Source organism: Plecotus auritus (genome assembly GCF_963455305.1).
Source record: "Plecotus auritus genome assembly, chromosome: 5".
Taxonomy (NCBI): domain Eukaryota; kingdom Metazoa; phylum Chordata; class Mammalia; order Chiroptera; family Vespertilionidae; genus Plecotus; species Plecotus auritus.
In genome coordinates this window covers 155,513,998-155,530,918 of record NC_137776.1, presented here as the reverse complement: position 1 = coordinate 155,530,918, position 16,921 = coordinate 155,513,998, and the positions used below count along the sequence as shown (strand labels likewise).

Below are 16,921 nucleotides of genomic sequence, written 5' to 3'. Positions count from 1 at the left end.
GACTTCTTTTGTGAAGTTCTGTATCTTTCCCAAACATCCAGGTGTTGTTTTTCCTTGTATTTTAGGACAAAGTGATGCTGTTTTGTTAAAAATCATCCATGCTTCTGATCTTCGGCATCAATCTTCACCATTTAATTTTTATTGATGCTGAAGTTGCCAACCCTCTTCTTCTGGCGACTATATTTGCAATTCTCCCAGTGCCGTCTACGCTAATGTTCCCCGACAGAGACTGTGTTAGCTATGCCGAGAACCTGAAAACATCATTTTCTTCAAGACAGTTTGTTTCTCAGTTGGTGGCAAAACCAAAACACCTGAGGGAAACTACTTGCCATATTCTTGAAGACTTTTGTTTTATTTTATTTTCATTTCTATTGATTGATTTTAGGGAGAGAGGAAGAGGGAGAGAGACAGAGAGAGAACACCATTCATTGTTCCACTCATTTCTGTATTCAGAATCTGAAGCCTCTTGCTTTCCCTGGTTCCCCTGATTCTTGTGTGGGACGGGGGATCCAACCGGCAACCTTAGCCTATCAGGACGACGCTCTAACCTTAACTGAGCTACCAGTTAAGGCTTTTGCTTTAGAGCCATGGATTGTGCTAATAATAAATTTCAATCCAATATTAAGAGAATAGCCAAACTCCTCTTCTGATCACCTGAGCAGCCAGCGCCAGCATCGGTTCAGAATATATTTGGTTGTGAGACCCTCACTGCCTCGCTCCGCCACAGGGAGGCAGCATCGTCGCTGCGGTCCTCTGTGGTCTGAAACCAACAGCGGGCGTGTGGATTGACTTTTCTGTTCTCAGTTCCTTAGTCTTTCTGGAATCAATTTATTTTTAATTGTCCTCAGATATGTCCCAGGCTAGGCCAAACTCTAGTATTTTCCTGTGTCCATTGATGAACAGGACAAACTCGTGTTCCGTCTGTGTCCAGGTTACCCTCTGGCGCTGAGCATCACCCGAGCAGTCAGGCCTCTCAGTAAGTCTCCGTTGAATAAAGAAATTTTAGAGCTGACACCGTAATTAAGTAGTTTTAGGAATCGATTGGGTGCAGGATATTTATGCTGTGAAGGAAGTGCCGGGGGTGAAGTGAACTTCTTTTAGCCTTTAAGGCAAACATTATTTCACGAATTTACCGTTGGATGCCTTGGACTCGGGGTAACTTGGCAATGGGGGGTGGGGGGGCGGGGGAGGGGTGATATTCGCAGACAAACACCAGCCTACGCCAGCCCACGAGTCTCCGCCCGCCGGGTTCAGAGGCCTGAGTGGCTGGGATTTGGCTGCAGGGCCGCTCTGCTAGGCTTGGGGAAACAGCCTCCGGGGGACTTCCAGGGCCCACGCTGACCCCAGGTCCCGGGGTGCGGTCTCACGCACAGCCCAAGTCTCCACTCCGCACGTGGGGCCGCACCCTGGGCCTCGGACCAGTGGGTACCCGAAGCGAGGAGAGCATAGGGGCGCTCCAAACCCAGGAACCATGGGCCAGCGTCCTTCCTAGACGCTAAGCAGCCGGCGGGGTCTGGGCCACACCTGGTTCCTGCATGAACCCTCAGAGCGCCCCCACCAAAGAGCCAGAGCCGCGCCCCTCTCCAAAGCCTCCCTCCCCAGGCTGGAGCGCCTTCTGCAGGCCTGAGAGGGGGGCCACATCAGACACACAGGTGGCCAAACTACATACAGGTGATCCTCAATAATGTCGTTTCTTTCTACTCTTTTCTTTATAACGTTGTTGGAGGGCGGGGAGGAGGGTAGATCGGTTCGCGGGGGCCATTGGTGTGTGGAATTTGCACATTTTCCCCATGTCTGCGTGGGTCTTCTCAGGGTACTTGGGTTGCCATCCCCATCCCAAAGCCATGCAGGTGAGGTGAATTGGCCTGTCTAAATTGTCCCAGTCTCACCGAAACCGGTTTGGCTCAGTGGATAGAGCGTCGGCCTGCGGACTGAAGGGTCCCAGGTTCGATTCCGGTCAAGGGCATTTACCTTGGTTGCGGCACATCCCCAGTGGGAGGTGTGCAGGAGGCAGCTGATCGATGTTTCTCTCTCATCGATGTTCCTAACTCTCTATTCCCTCTCTCTTCCTCTCTGTAAAAAAATCAATAAAATATATAAAAAATAAATTTAAAAAGTAAATTGTCCCAGTCTCCGTGAGCGTGGGTGTGTGATGCACCCCGAGATAGAATGACACCCTGTCAGGATGGGTTTCCACCTTGCACCCCGGAGCTGCCAGGAGAGGCTCTGGACCCCTGCCACCCTGACCTGGCATAAGAGGGTTGGAAAATCATTATCTTGTTTATATTAACCTTTCTTAAATATTATATGCACAGCTCATTTATTTCAGTGCTGTTAATATTAGAAGTGTTTTGGGTCTTTGTTCAGAATTTTGGTGATGTTTTGTGACTAGAAATATGCCCTGGGAACTTAACTCTTATTTATCTCAATTAGCCTACGGTAACGTTGGCTTTGTTATACCTCGTTGCTCTTCAGTCACAGTTTCCAAGAACCTATCGATGGCGTCAAGTGAGGACTTACTGTACACCTGGCACACACACGTGCACACACACACAGGAGTGACGGGTTTAGCAGTCAGGGACAGCCCCACGGACACAACTCAAGATATGGACACAACTGAGGGCACACATTCATCTACTCAGCACTGCTTACTGAGCATCTGGTCTACACACAACATTCACTCCCCTGGACCCGCACCCCCAACGTGGACTTGGTTGACTTCCTAAGCCCAGTTTCTCCTTCCCCAATGGCTAAAGTGCCCTCCCTCCACAAGATCTCCCGCCCCTGGGACATAGATTTGGTCAGACCAGGGAGTTCACAGTTGGCCTGGATCCTTGAAGGAGGATGGGAAGAGATTTGTCCAGGGCTCACACTGAACCAGGAACCCCACAGAGGGGACTAGGCTGGGAAGAGGGTGAGCTAGCTGGCACCTGTAGCACACTGAGGGCTCTGTATATGTGGTCAGAAACTGCTTTAAACCTACCTCCCTGGACTCCAACCCTCTCACCCCCATTGGATTGTCTAAACCCGTGGTCAGCAAACTGCGGCTCGTGAGACACATGCGGCTCTTTGGCCCCTTGAGTGTGGCTCTTCCACAAAATACCACGGCCTAGGCGAGTCTATTTTGAAGAAGTGGCATTAGAAGAAGTTTAAGTTTAAAAAATTTGGCTCTCAAAAGAAATTTCAATCGTTGTACTGTTGATATTTGAATCTGTTGACTAATGAGTTTGCCGACCACTGGTCTAAACCAACGGCTTGGAAGTGGGTGCCTCAAACCATCCACCCAGGAAGCCTGTGTCTCCTCTTTTTGCCATGATAGTGGGTACCATCAGAAATAACATCCTGATGGCCCCCTCCTTCCCTTTTCACTTTCCTGACCTGTCAGTGTTGGGGAATTCCAGGACTTGGAACTTGGACCTCTTCTATCTATAGCCACTCCCTAGGGATCACATTGTCTTATGGCTTTATATACCATTCATATGCTCCCAAATTTGTGTCTTCAGCTAGAATCTCTTCCCCGAACTTTAGACTCATTTAGCCAACTACCTCTTTTCACATCTCCACTGATATGTTCAAAATGGAGCTCCATCTTGAAAAGTCAAAACAAGGTTCCTGACTTTCCCACAAACCCACTCCTTGTAGTCATTCACATGTTGGCATATTTACCCCCATCCAACGCATTGCTGAGGCCAAAAATGTTGCCGTATTCTTCCTTTTTTTTTTTTTACGTTTTATGCTGAATCTTTCAACAAAGCCCATTGGCTCTATCTTCACAATATTTCCAGAATCTGACCACTTCTCACCAGCTCTCAGCAATTGCCTCCCACCTGGTCTTCGGGTTTCTGTTCTGGCACCACTTTGGCCTGTTCTCCCTCTGACAGCCAGAGGGGGCCTTTAAAACATGTCAGATCATATTACACCTCTGTTCAAAACCCTCCAAATGAGTAAAACAAACATAAAGCCTACAAAGCCCTACACTATCTGGCCCCTATTATTTTCTGACTAGAGGCCCGGTGCATGAAATTTGTGTAGGGGGGGAGGGGATGTTCCTCAGCCCAGCCTGCATCCTCTCCAATCTGAGACCCCTCGAGGGATGTCCAACTGCCTGTTTAGGCCCGACATCCCTCTCACAATCCAGGACTGCTGGCTCCCAACCGCTCGCCTGCCTGCCTGGTCACCCCCAACTGCCCTCCTTTGCAGGCCTGGTCCCTCCCAAGTGACCTCCCCTGTTGGCCATCTTGTGGCAGCCATCTTGTGTCCACATGGGGGTGGCCATCTTGTGTGTTGGAGTGATGGTCAATTTGCATCTTACCTCTTTATTATATAGGATAACATTAACTTCCTTTCTATTCCTCAAGCACACCCTTGCCTCAAGAACTTCACACTCACTGTTTTCTCTACCTTGAGCATCTTCCTCAGATCTCTGCATGGCTCTCTCCCTCATCTTCTTCAGATCACCTCTCTGCTCAAATGTTATCAAAAAAAATCTTCCCCGCCAAAACCGGTTTGGCTCAGTGGATAGAGCATCAGCCTGCGGACTGAAAGGTCCCAGGTTCGATTCCGGTCAAGGGCATGTAACTTGGTTGCGGGCACATCCCCAGTGGGAGGTGTGCAGGAGGCAGCTGGTCGATGTTTCTCTCTCATCGATGTTTCTGACTATCTATCACTCTTCCTTCCTCTCTGTAAAAAATCAATAAAATATATTTAAAAAAAAAAAAAATCTTCCCCGCTGGGCCAGTGTGGCTCACTGGTTGAGGGTCCACCGATGAATCAGGAGGTCACAGTTCGATTCCCAGTCAGGGCACATGCCTGGGTTGGGGGCTCGGTCCCCACTAGGGGGCATGCAGGAAGCAGTTGATCAATGATTATCTCTCATCATTGATGTTTCTCTCTCTCTCTCTCTTTCCCTCTCCCTTCCTTTCTTTGAAATAAATAAAAATGTATTTTGACCACCCTTCCAATACTCCCCCTCCCTCTAGCCTTCTTTATTTTTCTTATAGCAATTATTGCCATCTGATATACTGTATATTTTCCTTGTTTGCTTCTTGCCTGTCTCCTTCATTAGAATAAAAACACTGCAAAAGCAGGAATATCTGTTTGTTTGTTTGTTTGAGTTTTTTTTAATATATATTTTTATTGATTTCAGAGAGGAAGGGACAGGGAGGAGAGAGACAGAAACATCAATGATGAGAGAGAATCATTGATTGGCTACCTCCTGCATGCCCCACACTGGGATCAAGCCCACAGCCCAGGCATGTGCCCTTGACCAGAATCAAAACTGGGAACCTTCAGTCTGCAGAACAACGCTTTATCCACTGGGCCAAACCAGCTAGGGCTGTTTGTTTGTTTTCTTAATTGCTGTATCCCAGTGCCAAGAACACTGTCTGGAACATAGAAGGCCCTCAATAAATATTTATTGAATAAATGCGATATCTTTTTTATTATTTCATTATTTCACTCTTCCTTGCCAATAATAAAAAATGCCTTTTTTATTATTTCATTATTTCACTCTTCCTTGCCAATTCTCAGGATCTTTCACAACAAGCTTTCCAGGAAGATAGCATTAAATTTTAATTAAAACCTCTACACCAGCTCTTCACTCTGTCCTTGTATCATTCAGGATCTTGGTGGGAAACAAAGGGCATGCTCAGAAAGGTTTAATGGAAATGAAATTAGGGAAGGGACCATTTACAGAGGTGAGGGCAGGGTTCGATGTAGGCAGCCACTGCACATGATTAACATAGCTTCAACCCTCAGGCTGTCTCTCCTTCCTGACAAAGTGGACATTAAAGGTACTGCCAGAAATTCTGCCCACTAAGAAGACTTCCCTTCCTTTCAGGGCTATGCCTCAATGTAAGCAACTGTCTACTGCTGACTGGTGCCAGCATACTTTAGAGACCCATCTGAAAATCAAGACCATGAATTTTCTCCCTCTGTTAACTGTTTATAGAAAACTTCTTCATGAAGGCCCAAGTATGATCAAAAGAGGAAGAAAACAATACAAGTAGGAATCTGAGCCACCAGCCAATGCTTCCACCAGTCTCATGTGTACAATGTCTATATAACAATGGAATGCTGCTGTGCATAATCCAACTATATGATTTGCTATAATTATACCCTTAGGTTGCATTGTCACTGGGTGATCACTAGTCTGAGTTTTAGGCCAGGGCCCAGTGGCAAATCAGGAGTTGCTTTTCAAATAGGAAATAATCATTAGCAGGAGTGTAGCCTACTCCAATAGCCAAGGGGACTTTGCTGGGACTCCTACAGTGCCCTTCTCTGCCACCGACAATCTGAGGTTCACTGGATTTAGAATGCATAAGGTTCAAGCAGCAGGGCAACTTTCCATGGAGCTTAGACCTGCTGCCAACACCTTCCTTGCTCTGGACCTCATTCAAAACTATCAGCTTTATGTCATAGCCAGTCAATAGTTTGCAGCAGTATAGTATATGTTGCCTCCAAAATCCTTGTGCCTCCTTATTCATAGTGAAGGTACAACATGCCCCAGACCATTGTTTTTCAGCTTCTCCCTACCCCAGATAGCCTAGAAGTTTCACCTATATGGCAGGATGCTGAATTTTTGTAGAATTTCTTTCTCTCCCTCTGGCATACATGGGTCCATCTAAGACATTTAAGGTTATTGCTAATTCTTATAAGCATAATGACATCAGTTAAAAGGACCAATTTGATATTCTGTGGGATGTCAAGATTATATTACGATATCAGAGTAGGAAAGTTGCCATAACCCTGAGGTAGAACAGTGAAGGTGTATTGCTGTCATTCCAGTTGAAAAGGGGCTGATATCAGTGGTCTTTAATTGATTGTATAGAGAGAAGGCATGTGCTAGATTATTAGCTGTAATGTGCTGTACCAAGGGCTGCAGCATCTTTTAAGTCTTTGAAGTTGCTCTAATCCATGCAACTTCTCTAGCAATGCAGCAATGCTTTAGGTTTAGTATTGTAGGCAGGAACGTGGTGGGGCAAATACTGTTCAAAGGACTTCCACTAGTAGCATAATTTTCCTTACTCCATGGTCAAGGAACCAGTGTGGAGATTTTGTTAATTATGAGATATACCTATTCCCACTATGCACTCTGAAACTAGAGAAATAACCACTGGACAGGTCTTACAGACTCACTGTGAGATGTAACTGCACCAAGATCCTTCTATCACTTGACCTCCATAAAACCTCATTCTGACTGGCAGACCACAATGAGGTTTTGGGTCCCCAAGTCTAGTATTATCACAATACTGTATCTAATAATCCCCCCAAAGGTCTGACTATTTTCTGTTCCCCATTCATAGTCAGCCTCGCAAATGGCTACAGATCTCTGTGGAGAAGGTGTAGACCAGTGATTCTCAAAGTTTAGCATATGTCAGAATCACCAGAAAGGCCTTGTGAAATCACAGGTTGCTGGGCCACTACCAGAATTTCTGATTCAGTGGAGTTGGGACAGAGCCCAAGAATTTGTAGTTCTTGCAAGTTCCCATGTGATGCTAATGCTGCTGATCCAGGGACCACACTTCGAAAATCACTGACTAACAGAAAGATTTATACAATTCACCTGTGAAAGAAATGCAGGCCTTCCTCAACCCAATCAAGGGGCTTTGTAAAAGACTGCAAATCCTCTATATAATTTGCATCAAGTTTCTCCTCATCAGACGTAGAAATTTTCCACTTACAGGGGTCAGGTAGGACATCAGTAAGCTGTCCATGGATGCTATAATCAATTAGCTACTATCAGAGATCCCCGTGGACAAAGCATATTGATTACCACTTGTCCCTGCAACTGATATAGTAATTTCATTCACCTTAGTGCTCGTGGATAGGTGCCAACATCTGTCCTCCACCACTCAAGGTTTCCGTTATTTATTCCTCTCTTTCTCTCCCCTCTCCCTCTTATTCCTCTTGAAATAAGATTGCCCAGTCCCATCTCCCTTCCTCATATCCTGCCTACTAAAGAAGGCACTATAGAGCTTTTTAAAGAAGCTAGTGTTCCCCTCACCAATGATGTTCTTATTGCCTTGGAGAAGGAAGTGTTTTTCTGGGCCCTTCAGAGATGTCCATCTCTCTAACTTTTGCACTTCTTTCTCCATTTTGCTACTCAAAGTATCATCTAAGGATGATACTTTGCAGCATCAGTGTCACTTAGAAGTTTGATAGAAATGCAACAATTTAGGCTTCACACTAGACCTACTGAATAAGAAGCTACAGCTTATCAAGACCCCAGAATGAACCATATGCACCTCAAAGTCTAAGGAGCACTCCACAATATGTCAGTGAGGTTCTAGCATCTCAGCCTCATTGATCATATTGAACCCAGGCTTCCAACAGACTATACCCAAATCCTGGGTGAGGACACTCATATCAATAAATTTGTCCTCGCTGGTCCCCAGGATTCTCCCAATACAGTTGACAACTTCCTGTTACTTCTCAGTGTATATGCTCTTGTTCTTGGAGCACACCTGATACATTCATATTAGAATCAAATTCTCACTATGGCTATGGAGACTATGTGGAATGGTCAGGATGAGTCCTGAAGAGAAAATGCATGCCCCTTGCCAGGGAGTTATTAATAACTATTTTTAAATATGGTTTTATTGATTTTTAGAGAGAGAGGAAGGGAGAGGGATAGAGAGATAGAAACATTGATGAGAAAGAAACATCAGTCAGCTGCCTCCTACATGCCCCCTAATGGAGATTAAGCCCACAATGCAGGTGTGTGCCCCGACTGGGAATCAGGCTGGTGACATCTTGGTTCATGGATCAATGCTCAACCACTGAGCCACACTGGCCAGGCTAATAACTTTTTTAATAATATGGAAGACTATATCATCCACAGTTTTCAGAGAGAGGGAGAGGGGGAATGTTCTTCTACCAGCAAAGAAGATTCAAAGGGATTTGAAAGTCCAAATTCCCAGCTTTGTTCATTTCTGTCCAAATTCCCCCTTACCAAGTCTCAGAGTCCTACTCCTTCTCAACAGTGCCCTTATTCTAGCATAAGGGATGTGGTGGGGTTGGGTATTCACCTGGTGTTGCAACTCTACACCATATCATCATGTCTTGGGCTTGATCCTTAGCCATATCTGCCATGTGGTCACATAAAATAAAGATTCCTTAAGAATTCCATAGGGGTTGTTGGGATCACCACCCAAACTTAAGTTAGAAGTTCATGATCTTAACCTTATCTTTTTCTCGTGTAATTTTGCTAGTACTATCAGAAGCAGGCTGCCCAGCTGGGCCGGCGTGGCTCAGTGGTTAAGTGTCGACCTATGAACCAGGAGGTCAAGGTTCAATTCCCAGTCAGGGCACATGCCAGGGTTGCAGGCTCTATCCCCAGTGGGGGGTGTGCTGGAGGCAGCCAATCAATGATTCTCTCTCATCATTGATGTTTCTATCTCTCTCTCTCTCCCTCTCCCTTCCTCTCTGAAATCAATTTTTTTTAAATCACTCTTCTCTAAAAAGAAGAAAAGAAAAGAAACAGGCTGCCCACCCAACAATATATGTAATCACCATTTGAAATGACCATTTGTGACCATAGCGATCAAGTGTCTCGGGCGTTTTATCTCATAATGCCTTTCCCTCCACCAGCATTCCACCCTAGACTATCACTGATGATAGTCTAAGTGATTGTGATGTTTCTCATGCTCCAGATTATTAGTGTCCTCTTGTCCTATGCAAGGAAATTATCTGTGTGCTCATCAAACATATGAACAACCCAATCCTAGGATCCCATTTTGGGGGTCTATTTCCTGGGATCTCTTCTGGTACATTTACTGTATCTGTCAGGATCCTGGCACAAAACAGATGGCACACTCAAAAAAGTTTAACCAGCCCTGACCTGTTTGGCTCAGTGGATAGAGTGTCGACCTGCAGACTGAAGGGTCTCAGGTTTGATTCTGGTCAAGGGCATGTACCTTGGTTGCGGGCATATACCCAGTGGGGAGTGTGCAGGAGGCAGCTGATTGATGTTTCTCTCTCACCAGAAAGATTTTAATAAAAGAACTATTTAAGATATGGGGTCAGGATTAAGGAACCAACAGGGGATGACGAAACACTCAGAGTTTAGCAAATACTGGGAAATTATTACCATACTAAGGCCTGAAGGAGTAAGAGGAAGGAACAGTGTTTCGGAGCCTTAGAGACAGACCAATGAAGAGGAGGCAGCCCAAAAGGATGTGTAATGGTCAATCAGTGCTTCTCACAGTTCAGCACAGATAAGGGTCCCTGGAGGGTGTGTCAAAATGCAGATTACTCCATTAGGTCTGGAGTAGGACCTGAGAATTCGCATTTCTTTTTTTTTTTTATTTTTTTTTATTTTTTTTTTAAATATATATTTTATTGATTTTTTACAGAGAGGAAGGGAGAGGGAGAGAGAGTTAGAAACATCGATGAGAGAGAAACATCGATCAGCTGCCTCCTGCACACTCCCCACTGGGGATGTGCCCGCAACCAAGGTACATGCCCTTGACCGGAATCGAACCTGGGACCTTTCAGTCTGCAGGCCGACGCTCTATCCACTGAGCCAAACCGGTTTTGGCAAGAGAATTCGCATTTCTAACAAGTCCCCAGGTGCTGCTGCTGCTGTCCAAAGACCACTCTTTGAGAACAACTGCCCCAGAGGAAATTGTTCACTTTCAGAACTGCAGAAAGAGGAAGGATTTGCGGAATTCATACTTCAACCTCTCTCTCCTAGCACCCACTGATCTCCTTCTGCTGCCTCTTGTGGGCCAAATCCAAACAGGAGCTAGAGGGCAAGAGGTCTTGAGTAATGCTGAATGCAAAGGTTAGCCTTCCAGAGTCCAGAGCAGGGCACAGAAGAGTGGAGAATGAGGCAGGGGTGGGGGGTGGGGGATAAGGGGGACAAAAGAGACTAATCAGAACCACAGTAAGAAGAAGATGGATAGCTCAATAGAAAGATGGCTAGATGAATTAACTGACAAATATTTCCATAAAAGGGTACATTATAATAATGGTTAATATTTAATGAATGCTTATTATATGCCAGCCTAAACTAAATCCTTTACTCAGATTACCTAACTTAATCCCCAGAAGTAGGTCTATTACCATTCCTGCTTTACAGATAAGGACACTGAGATACAAAAACTGGATCATTCGCACATAGTCACATAGCTAGCAAGTGGTAGGATCTGATTCCCAACCCAGGCATGCTATCTGTGGAGTCTTACTCCTCTGTACTCATCTATGATCAATGGACAGGTGCTAGGCAGGCAGTATGGGACAGTAGAAGAGTGTAAGTTTTACAGCAAAATACACCTAGATTTAAGGCACTTGTTTGCTGTGTGACCTAGCATTCTAAGTCTCATTTCCCTTATGTGTAAAACACAGATAATCCTATATAATAAAGAGGTAATATGCAAATTGACCCTCACACCCTTGCACAAAATGGCCACCCCCATGTGGTCAAAGATGGCTGCCACAAGATGGCCGGCAGGGGAAGGTAGCTGTGGGTGATCAGGCCAGCAGGGGAGGGCAGTTGGGGGTGACCGGGCTGGCAGGGGAGGGCAGTTGGGGGTTACTGGGCCAGCAGGGGAGGGCAGTTGGGGGCAATTGGGCTGGCAGGGGAGCAGTTAGGTATTGATCAGGCTGGCAGGGGAGTGGTTAGGGGCAATCAGGCAGGCAGGCAGGCAAGCGAGCAGTTGGGAGCCAGCAGTCCCAGATTGTGAGAGGGATGTCCGACTGCCGGGATTGAGCCTAAACCAGCAGTCAGACATCCCCAGAGGGGTCCCAGATTGGAGAAGGTGCAGGCTGGGCTGAGGGACAACTCCCCGCGCCCTCCCCCCCCCCCCAGTGCACAAATTTTGTGCACCAGTCCTCTAGTAATATGATAATAATAAAAATGACTTTATGGTTTTCTTGAGAAAGTTAAGCAAGACAATAGTGGTAAAGTCCTTAATATGGATTATATTACTATATTAATTAGAATATAGTAAACAAAAACAAATGCTAATACTACTATTATTGCTATTACTATTATTGTTATTATTAATGATGGAAAGAAAGATAAGTTAAAAACTTATGAGGGAATCACCACCCCATCCAGAAGAGAGGGTCCAGAGCTTAGGTGGGCTGATTGAATGTGTATCCCACATATTAATTTCTCTTTTGAGGCCTTCTCTCCTGGCCTATCTCTAGTCTTTCTTGTAAGGATGGGAAATCACTTGTCCCATTCCCCATCTGTCAATTCCTTGAAATTCGGAAATTTGTCTGAATATGAGCTGGCCAGCTTCTCTCCTTAGAAATCCCCTCTTGGTTCCCAGGATCGAGAGGAGGGGAAAGATGAAGGGGGCTATTCCCGGCCAGGCTCCCTCCAGCTATTGCATTGACCCAGGTATTGGACAAGTGAGATTGGTCAATAGAGAAAGGGACAGAGCTCACTGAGCCAGGAAGTTGAATCCTAGAGGTCTGACATGTGGGATGGGGGTGCTGGGCCTCCTTCCAAGGAACATACCCTTTCAGCTCTGCTTGTCTCAAGGGAGGGCCTAGTTCCCAGATGATGGATGGGCAGGCACCGTGATGATTTGGGGCTACCCCAGGCTCCATGCTTGTGCTGAGGGCACCAGGAAGCCTTCTTTTCCACCTGCACCAGAGAGAAGAGAAGAACCACAAAGAACAGAATGAGGAGGAGGGAGAAACCTAGGGAAGGGGGCCCTACCCGGTGTTGTGCAGTGGTTTAGAGCATCAGTTGTGCACCGAAGGTCGCTGGTTCCATTCCCTGTCGAGGGCATGTACCTGGGTTGCAGGTTCCATCCCCACCCTCATTGGGGCACGGGCAGGAGGCAACCAATCAGCATGTCTCAAACAATCATTGATGTTTCTCTCTCTCTCTTCCCCCACCCCACCCCACTCTCCTCTTCTCACTTTCTCCCCTCTCTCCCCGCCCCCGCCCCGCCCCGCCCCGCTCTCCTTCTCCTCCTGCTCTCTCTCCCTATCCCCCCTCCCTTCCACTTTCTGAAAATCAATGGGAAAAATATCCTCAGGGGAGGCTTGACAACAACTACAAAAACGACCTAGAGAATGGGGCACAACTCCTCGCTCTGGCCCCCCCAATCCTGACCACCATCCCTGAAGGCCAGCTCTGTGGTCCATAATGCAAATGCCACCAATGAGACAACAGTTCAGGCCCTCTTCGATTCTCAGAGCTAAAGCCAAGGCTGCTGGCGGGAGGGGGGGTGGGGTGGAGGGAGGGAAAGAAGGGTCATATTCCCAGAAAGAGGCGGAGCTGGGGGCCAAAGGGGAATCCACAGAAAGAATTTTGGAGGGGAATTTTTTACGAGAAATAGTGAAAGTTCTGGTCCATAAATAAGAAGCAGTCGCAACCTCACACAGACTTCCACACTCTGATTTCCAGACCCCTGCACACTCCACGCCTGTGACATTTCAACTCCCAGCCAATCTCAGCCTCACGCAGCCTCCTGCAGAAGCTCAGAGACTCACTCACACGCACACTCTCGCTGTCAGTCAGCCTTTGTTCACCCTCCATGGCATCCCCTGCAGCCGCGCTACTGGCCATCATCCTGCTGGTCCTGTGGACCTCCCCTGGTAAGGCTTAGGGGAGGCTTGCAGGGTGGGGAGAGGAGAGGGGATGTCTAGCCCTCAGACTGCTTGGCGCTGGACATGCGGGACACTGGGAGTTAGGTCTGCCTGGTTCAGAGAACCTGGGGTGCCCTGTGTGTATGCCAGTGAGTGTGGGTATATCTGGGCCCCTGAATTCCAACATGTGTCTGTCTCTTCATGTATCTGAGGGCCTCTGGCCGCCCCGCTCTCTGCAGGTTCTATTTCCTGCTGCCTCAGTATCCCAGGCAGAAAGAGAGAAATGTATTTGCTTAAGGTGGGGAGAATGAGAGACACTGAGGCAGAACTAATAGTCAAAATATTTAACAATTCATAAGTCCTCTAACCCAGCCTCCTACCCCACACCCACCCCTTCCCCATCAATTCAAGGCTGTGACCAACATTAACTCTTCATGTGTGGGAAAGTCGAGAAGCCCTGAGTGAGAGATTGGGGTAATGGGGCAGTAGGAAGGCATTTGTGGGGCTCCACACAGTAGTTATTTACCAAACAGCTTGTAAGCATTTCAATAAATTTTGCAACCAAGAGGGCTGTGTGCGCGCACACACACACACAGCTGTCCTGAATCCCAGTGAGGGCTATGGCCTCCCTCCTCAGGGTCCCTATGTTCTAACACTACCTTCTTTGGCCTGTGGCCACCCAGCTCAGGGTGGTGCCAACGACGCAGAAGACTGCTGCCTGTCTGTGGCCCTGAACCCTATCCCTGGGAATATCGTGCGAGCCTTTCGATACCTCAACATCCAGGATGGCTGCAGAGTGCCTGCCGTTGTGTGAGTTGTGGGGAGGAGTGCAGCAAGCCTCATCTCCCACCCTACCCCCACCTCCTCATCTCTCTTCTTCTTGCCAAGCCCAACCCCTTCAGGAAGCCCCTGAAACACTTTTGGGATGTGGTCCTCAGCCTCTGCCCCACACCCCTGGGTCTGCCAGGAAGCTGGGTTCCAGGGCTCCATTCTCTCTGACCTCTGACTCCAGGTTCACCACAAGGAGAGGTCGCAAGCTTTGCGCACCGCCAGACCAGCCCTGGGTGAACCGCATCATCCAGAGACTGCTGAAGAAATCTGCCAAGGCAAGCCCGCCCTCCCCGCCGGCCTCCTCCCTCTGAACCCCTGCCCAAGACCCCAGCCCAAGACCTTCCCTCTCCTTCCTCCCCCAGAGCAAGCGCCACAGCAGTTAGCCCCTGACAGCCTCCAAGGAAGCCCTGTGTCTGAGTGAAGGGATGTGAATCACTGCCGCCCTGAAGACCCAAGGACCAGAAGAGAGAACCAGACCATCAGCTCCTCTGCACCAGACCTGACAAAGCCGGGCAGGGCCTGGAGTGTCTGTGAGTGTGAGTGTGAGTGTGAGTGTAAGAGGGTGAGTGGCAGGAGCACAGTTTCTCCACACCCAGACTGCAATGCTTCCAATAAAGTCCACTGGTACCACAGATTCGTCTGTTTGCTCTTTGTCCATGATGACCTGGGTAGGAAGGGGGAGATGGAATGGCAGGTTCTATTCTTTCCTTTTTTTTTTTTTTTAATAATTTTTTATTGTTGAAAGTACTATATATGTCCCCTTTTTCCCCCATTGACACCCTCCAGTTCACCCTCGCCACCCCTCCCCGCACCCCAGGGGCTTACCACTCCATTGTCTGTGTCCATGGGCCATGCACACATGCACACAAGGTCCTTGGTTGATTACCTCCCACCCACCCACGCTCCCCCACCTTCCCTCCAAGATCCCACACTCTGTTCCATGCTTGGCAGGATCTACTTTCCACTCTGCAACCTGAGAAACCTTCTCATCAACCGCCACCTAATACCCTGTATTCTCAAGATAAGCTGCCACAACCAGGGCTCCACTGCCTGTCTCTTCAAAATCCTGTCACACTCCACGGTTCAGCGACACTAAACCTGTGTCAGTTCCCTGAACAAGCCAAACTCTCTCCCACCTCCCGGTCTCAGCTCATCAAAGCTGTTCCAGCACCCAGGCATCTCATGGATCAGGTGTCACTGGGGAAAGGGAGTTGTCAGGAACTTGCTCTCATGGCTAGAGGAGAGACCGGGACCCAGCTCTCCTGCCTGGGGGAAAGTACCCATCTACCCATGCCATTCCCTCTGTTTGGAACACTCTTCTCTCTCCTGCTCAGAGAACTTCCCATCTAGGTCTGGATGACTAGGAAGCATTTCTGAACCCAGGCTGGGGTTAGATAGCCTTCCTCTCTCCCAAGCTCCCAGAGACCCCTATCCCTCTCTCCTTATAGTACCCATCACACTGAGTTATAATGACTAGTTTGTCAGCCTTCCTGGACAGGGACTTTGCCTATTTGGTTCCCACTGTCTCTCTGGTACTCAGCACGCTGCCTGGCACAAAGTAGTTACTCAAATATTTTTCTAGAAAATGAATAAATATGTGGAAAAGACTTTACAGCCAGGTGTGAGGGCTCATCTGCCCTTATAGACTCTAACCTCCAGGCAAGCTCATCCAGACAGTCTGGGCCAGGGCCAGCGCCATCTGGGGCCGTACTTCTCAGGATACTGACAGACAAACCTGGGAGCCAGGAGTGAGAGATGCTAGAGCGGTTCTGTCTGAAGGAAGCTCACCAACCCCTGAAGCCCATAAGGGCTCCAGGGCTGAGGCAACAATGAGACCAGGGGGTTCACAGGGGAGGAACCTCGGCTCTGGGAGACAAAAGCCCTAGAACTCTCAGAGCATCCTAGGGCAGCTCTGGGGGGAGTAAACCTCTTGTGTGTGGGAAATCCTCTGGGGCAGCTGGCTGGCCTCCCAACTATGGCCTCTGAGGTCCAGCTGGGAGCAACAAGTCTGTGCCGCTGGGGTTGAATGGCAGCTGGAATGCCAGACTACACATCCTCACCTGGCAAGAGTGGCCAACATTTTACCAGGTATAACCTATCTGGTAACAAAACCAGGCCTGCACAGGCCTGGGCAGCCTGGGAAGGGGAGAAACAGTGAGAGGGCTGTGCCAGCCTGTGCCGCACCAGCACGGCCAAGGGTGAACCTGAGGAGGGGCGGTGAGGGATTGAAGAAGAGACAGACAAGAGAATACAGCGGGGGCTCAGTGGATCTCCCGTGCCTGGATAAGGACACAAAAGACCCAGCCTGCAAGCCGATGCTTTATTTTATAGTTTGATTAAAACAAGGGTAGATTAGCATGTATACAAATGTTCTTGTTTTGGCAACACTTGCTGCACCTCCCACAGCCCAGTAGCTACTTAGGAAGGAATTAGGGAGGGCTACAAGGTCAGGCTTAATTATGCTAAGAGAGCTCTACCCTCCAGGCTGGGACTTGTTTGTGGCCCTGCCACAGGTCAGCCCGAGGCTTGACCCTAG

At 48.0% G+C, this 16,921-nt stretch overlaps 1 protein-coding gene across 1 annotated transcript; it reads left to right on the top strand.

Moving 5' to 3' along the window:
- Positions 1-13,302: 13,302 nt before the first annotated feature.
- Positions 13,303-15,016, top strand: CCL19 (C-C motif chemokine ligand 19). The gene is made up of 4 exons (XM_080669053.1): positions 13,303-13,563; positions 14,238-14,364; positions 14,567-14,660; positions 14,748-15,016. The coding sequence occupies exons 1-4, from the start codon at positions 13,503-13,505 to the stop codon at positions 14,766-14,768; spliced, it is 303 nt and encodes a 100-aa protein (XP_080525179.1). The 5' UTR covers positions 13,303-13,502; the 3' UTR covers positions 14,769-15,016.
- Positions 15,017-16,921: the final 1,905 nt, after the last annotated feature.

What these genes read in the sequence shown, in the direction of transcription:
- CCL19 (XM_080669053.1), top strand. Translation starts at nt 13,503, where the DNA reads ATGGCATCCCCTGCAGCCGCGCTACTGGCCATCATCCTGCTGGTCCTG. An exon ending in TGCAGAGTGCCTGCCGTTGT is followed by an intron (nt 14,365 to 14,566) that starts GTGAGTTGTGGG and finishes CTCTGACTCCAG; the next exon opens with GTTCACCACAAGGAGAGGTC. An exon ending in TGCTGAAGAAATCTGCCAAG is followed by an intron (nt 14,661 to 14,747) that starts GCAAGCCCGCCC and finishes TTCCTCCCCCAG; the next exon opens with AGCAAGCGCCACAGCAGTTA.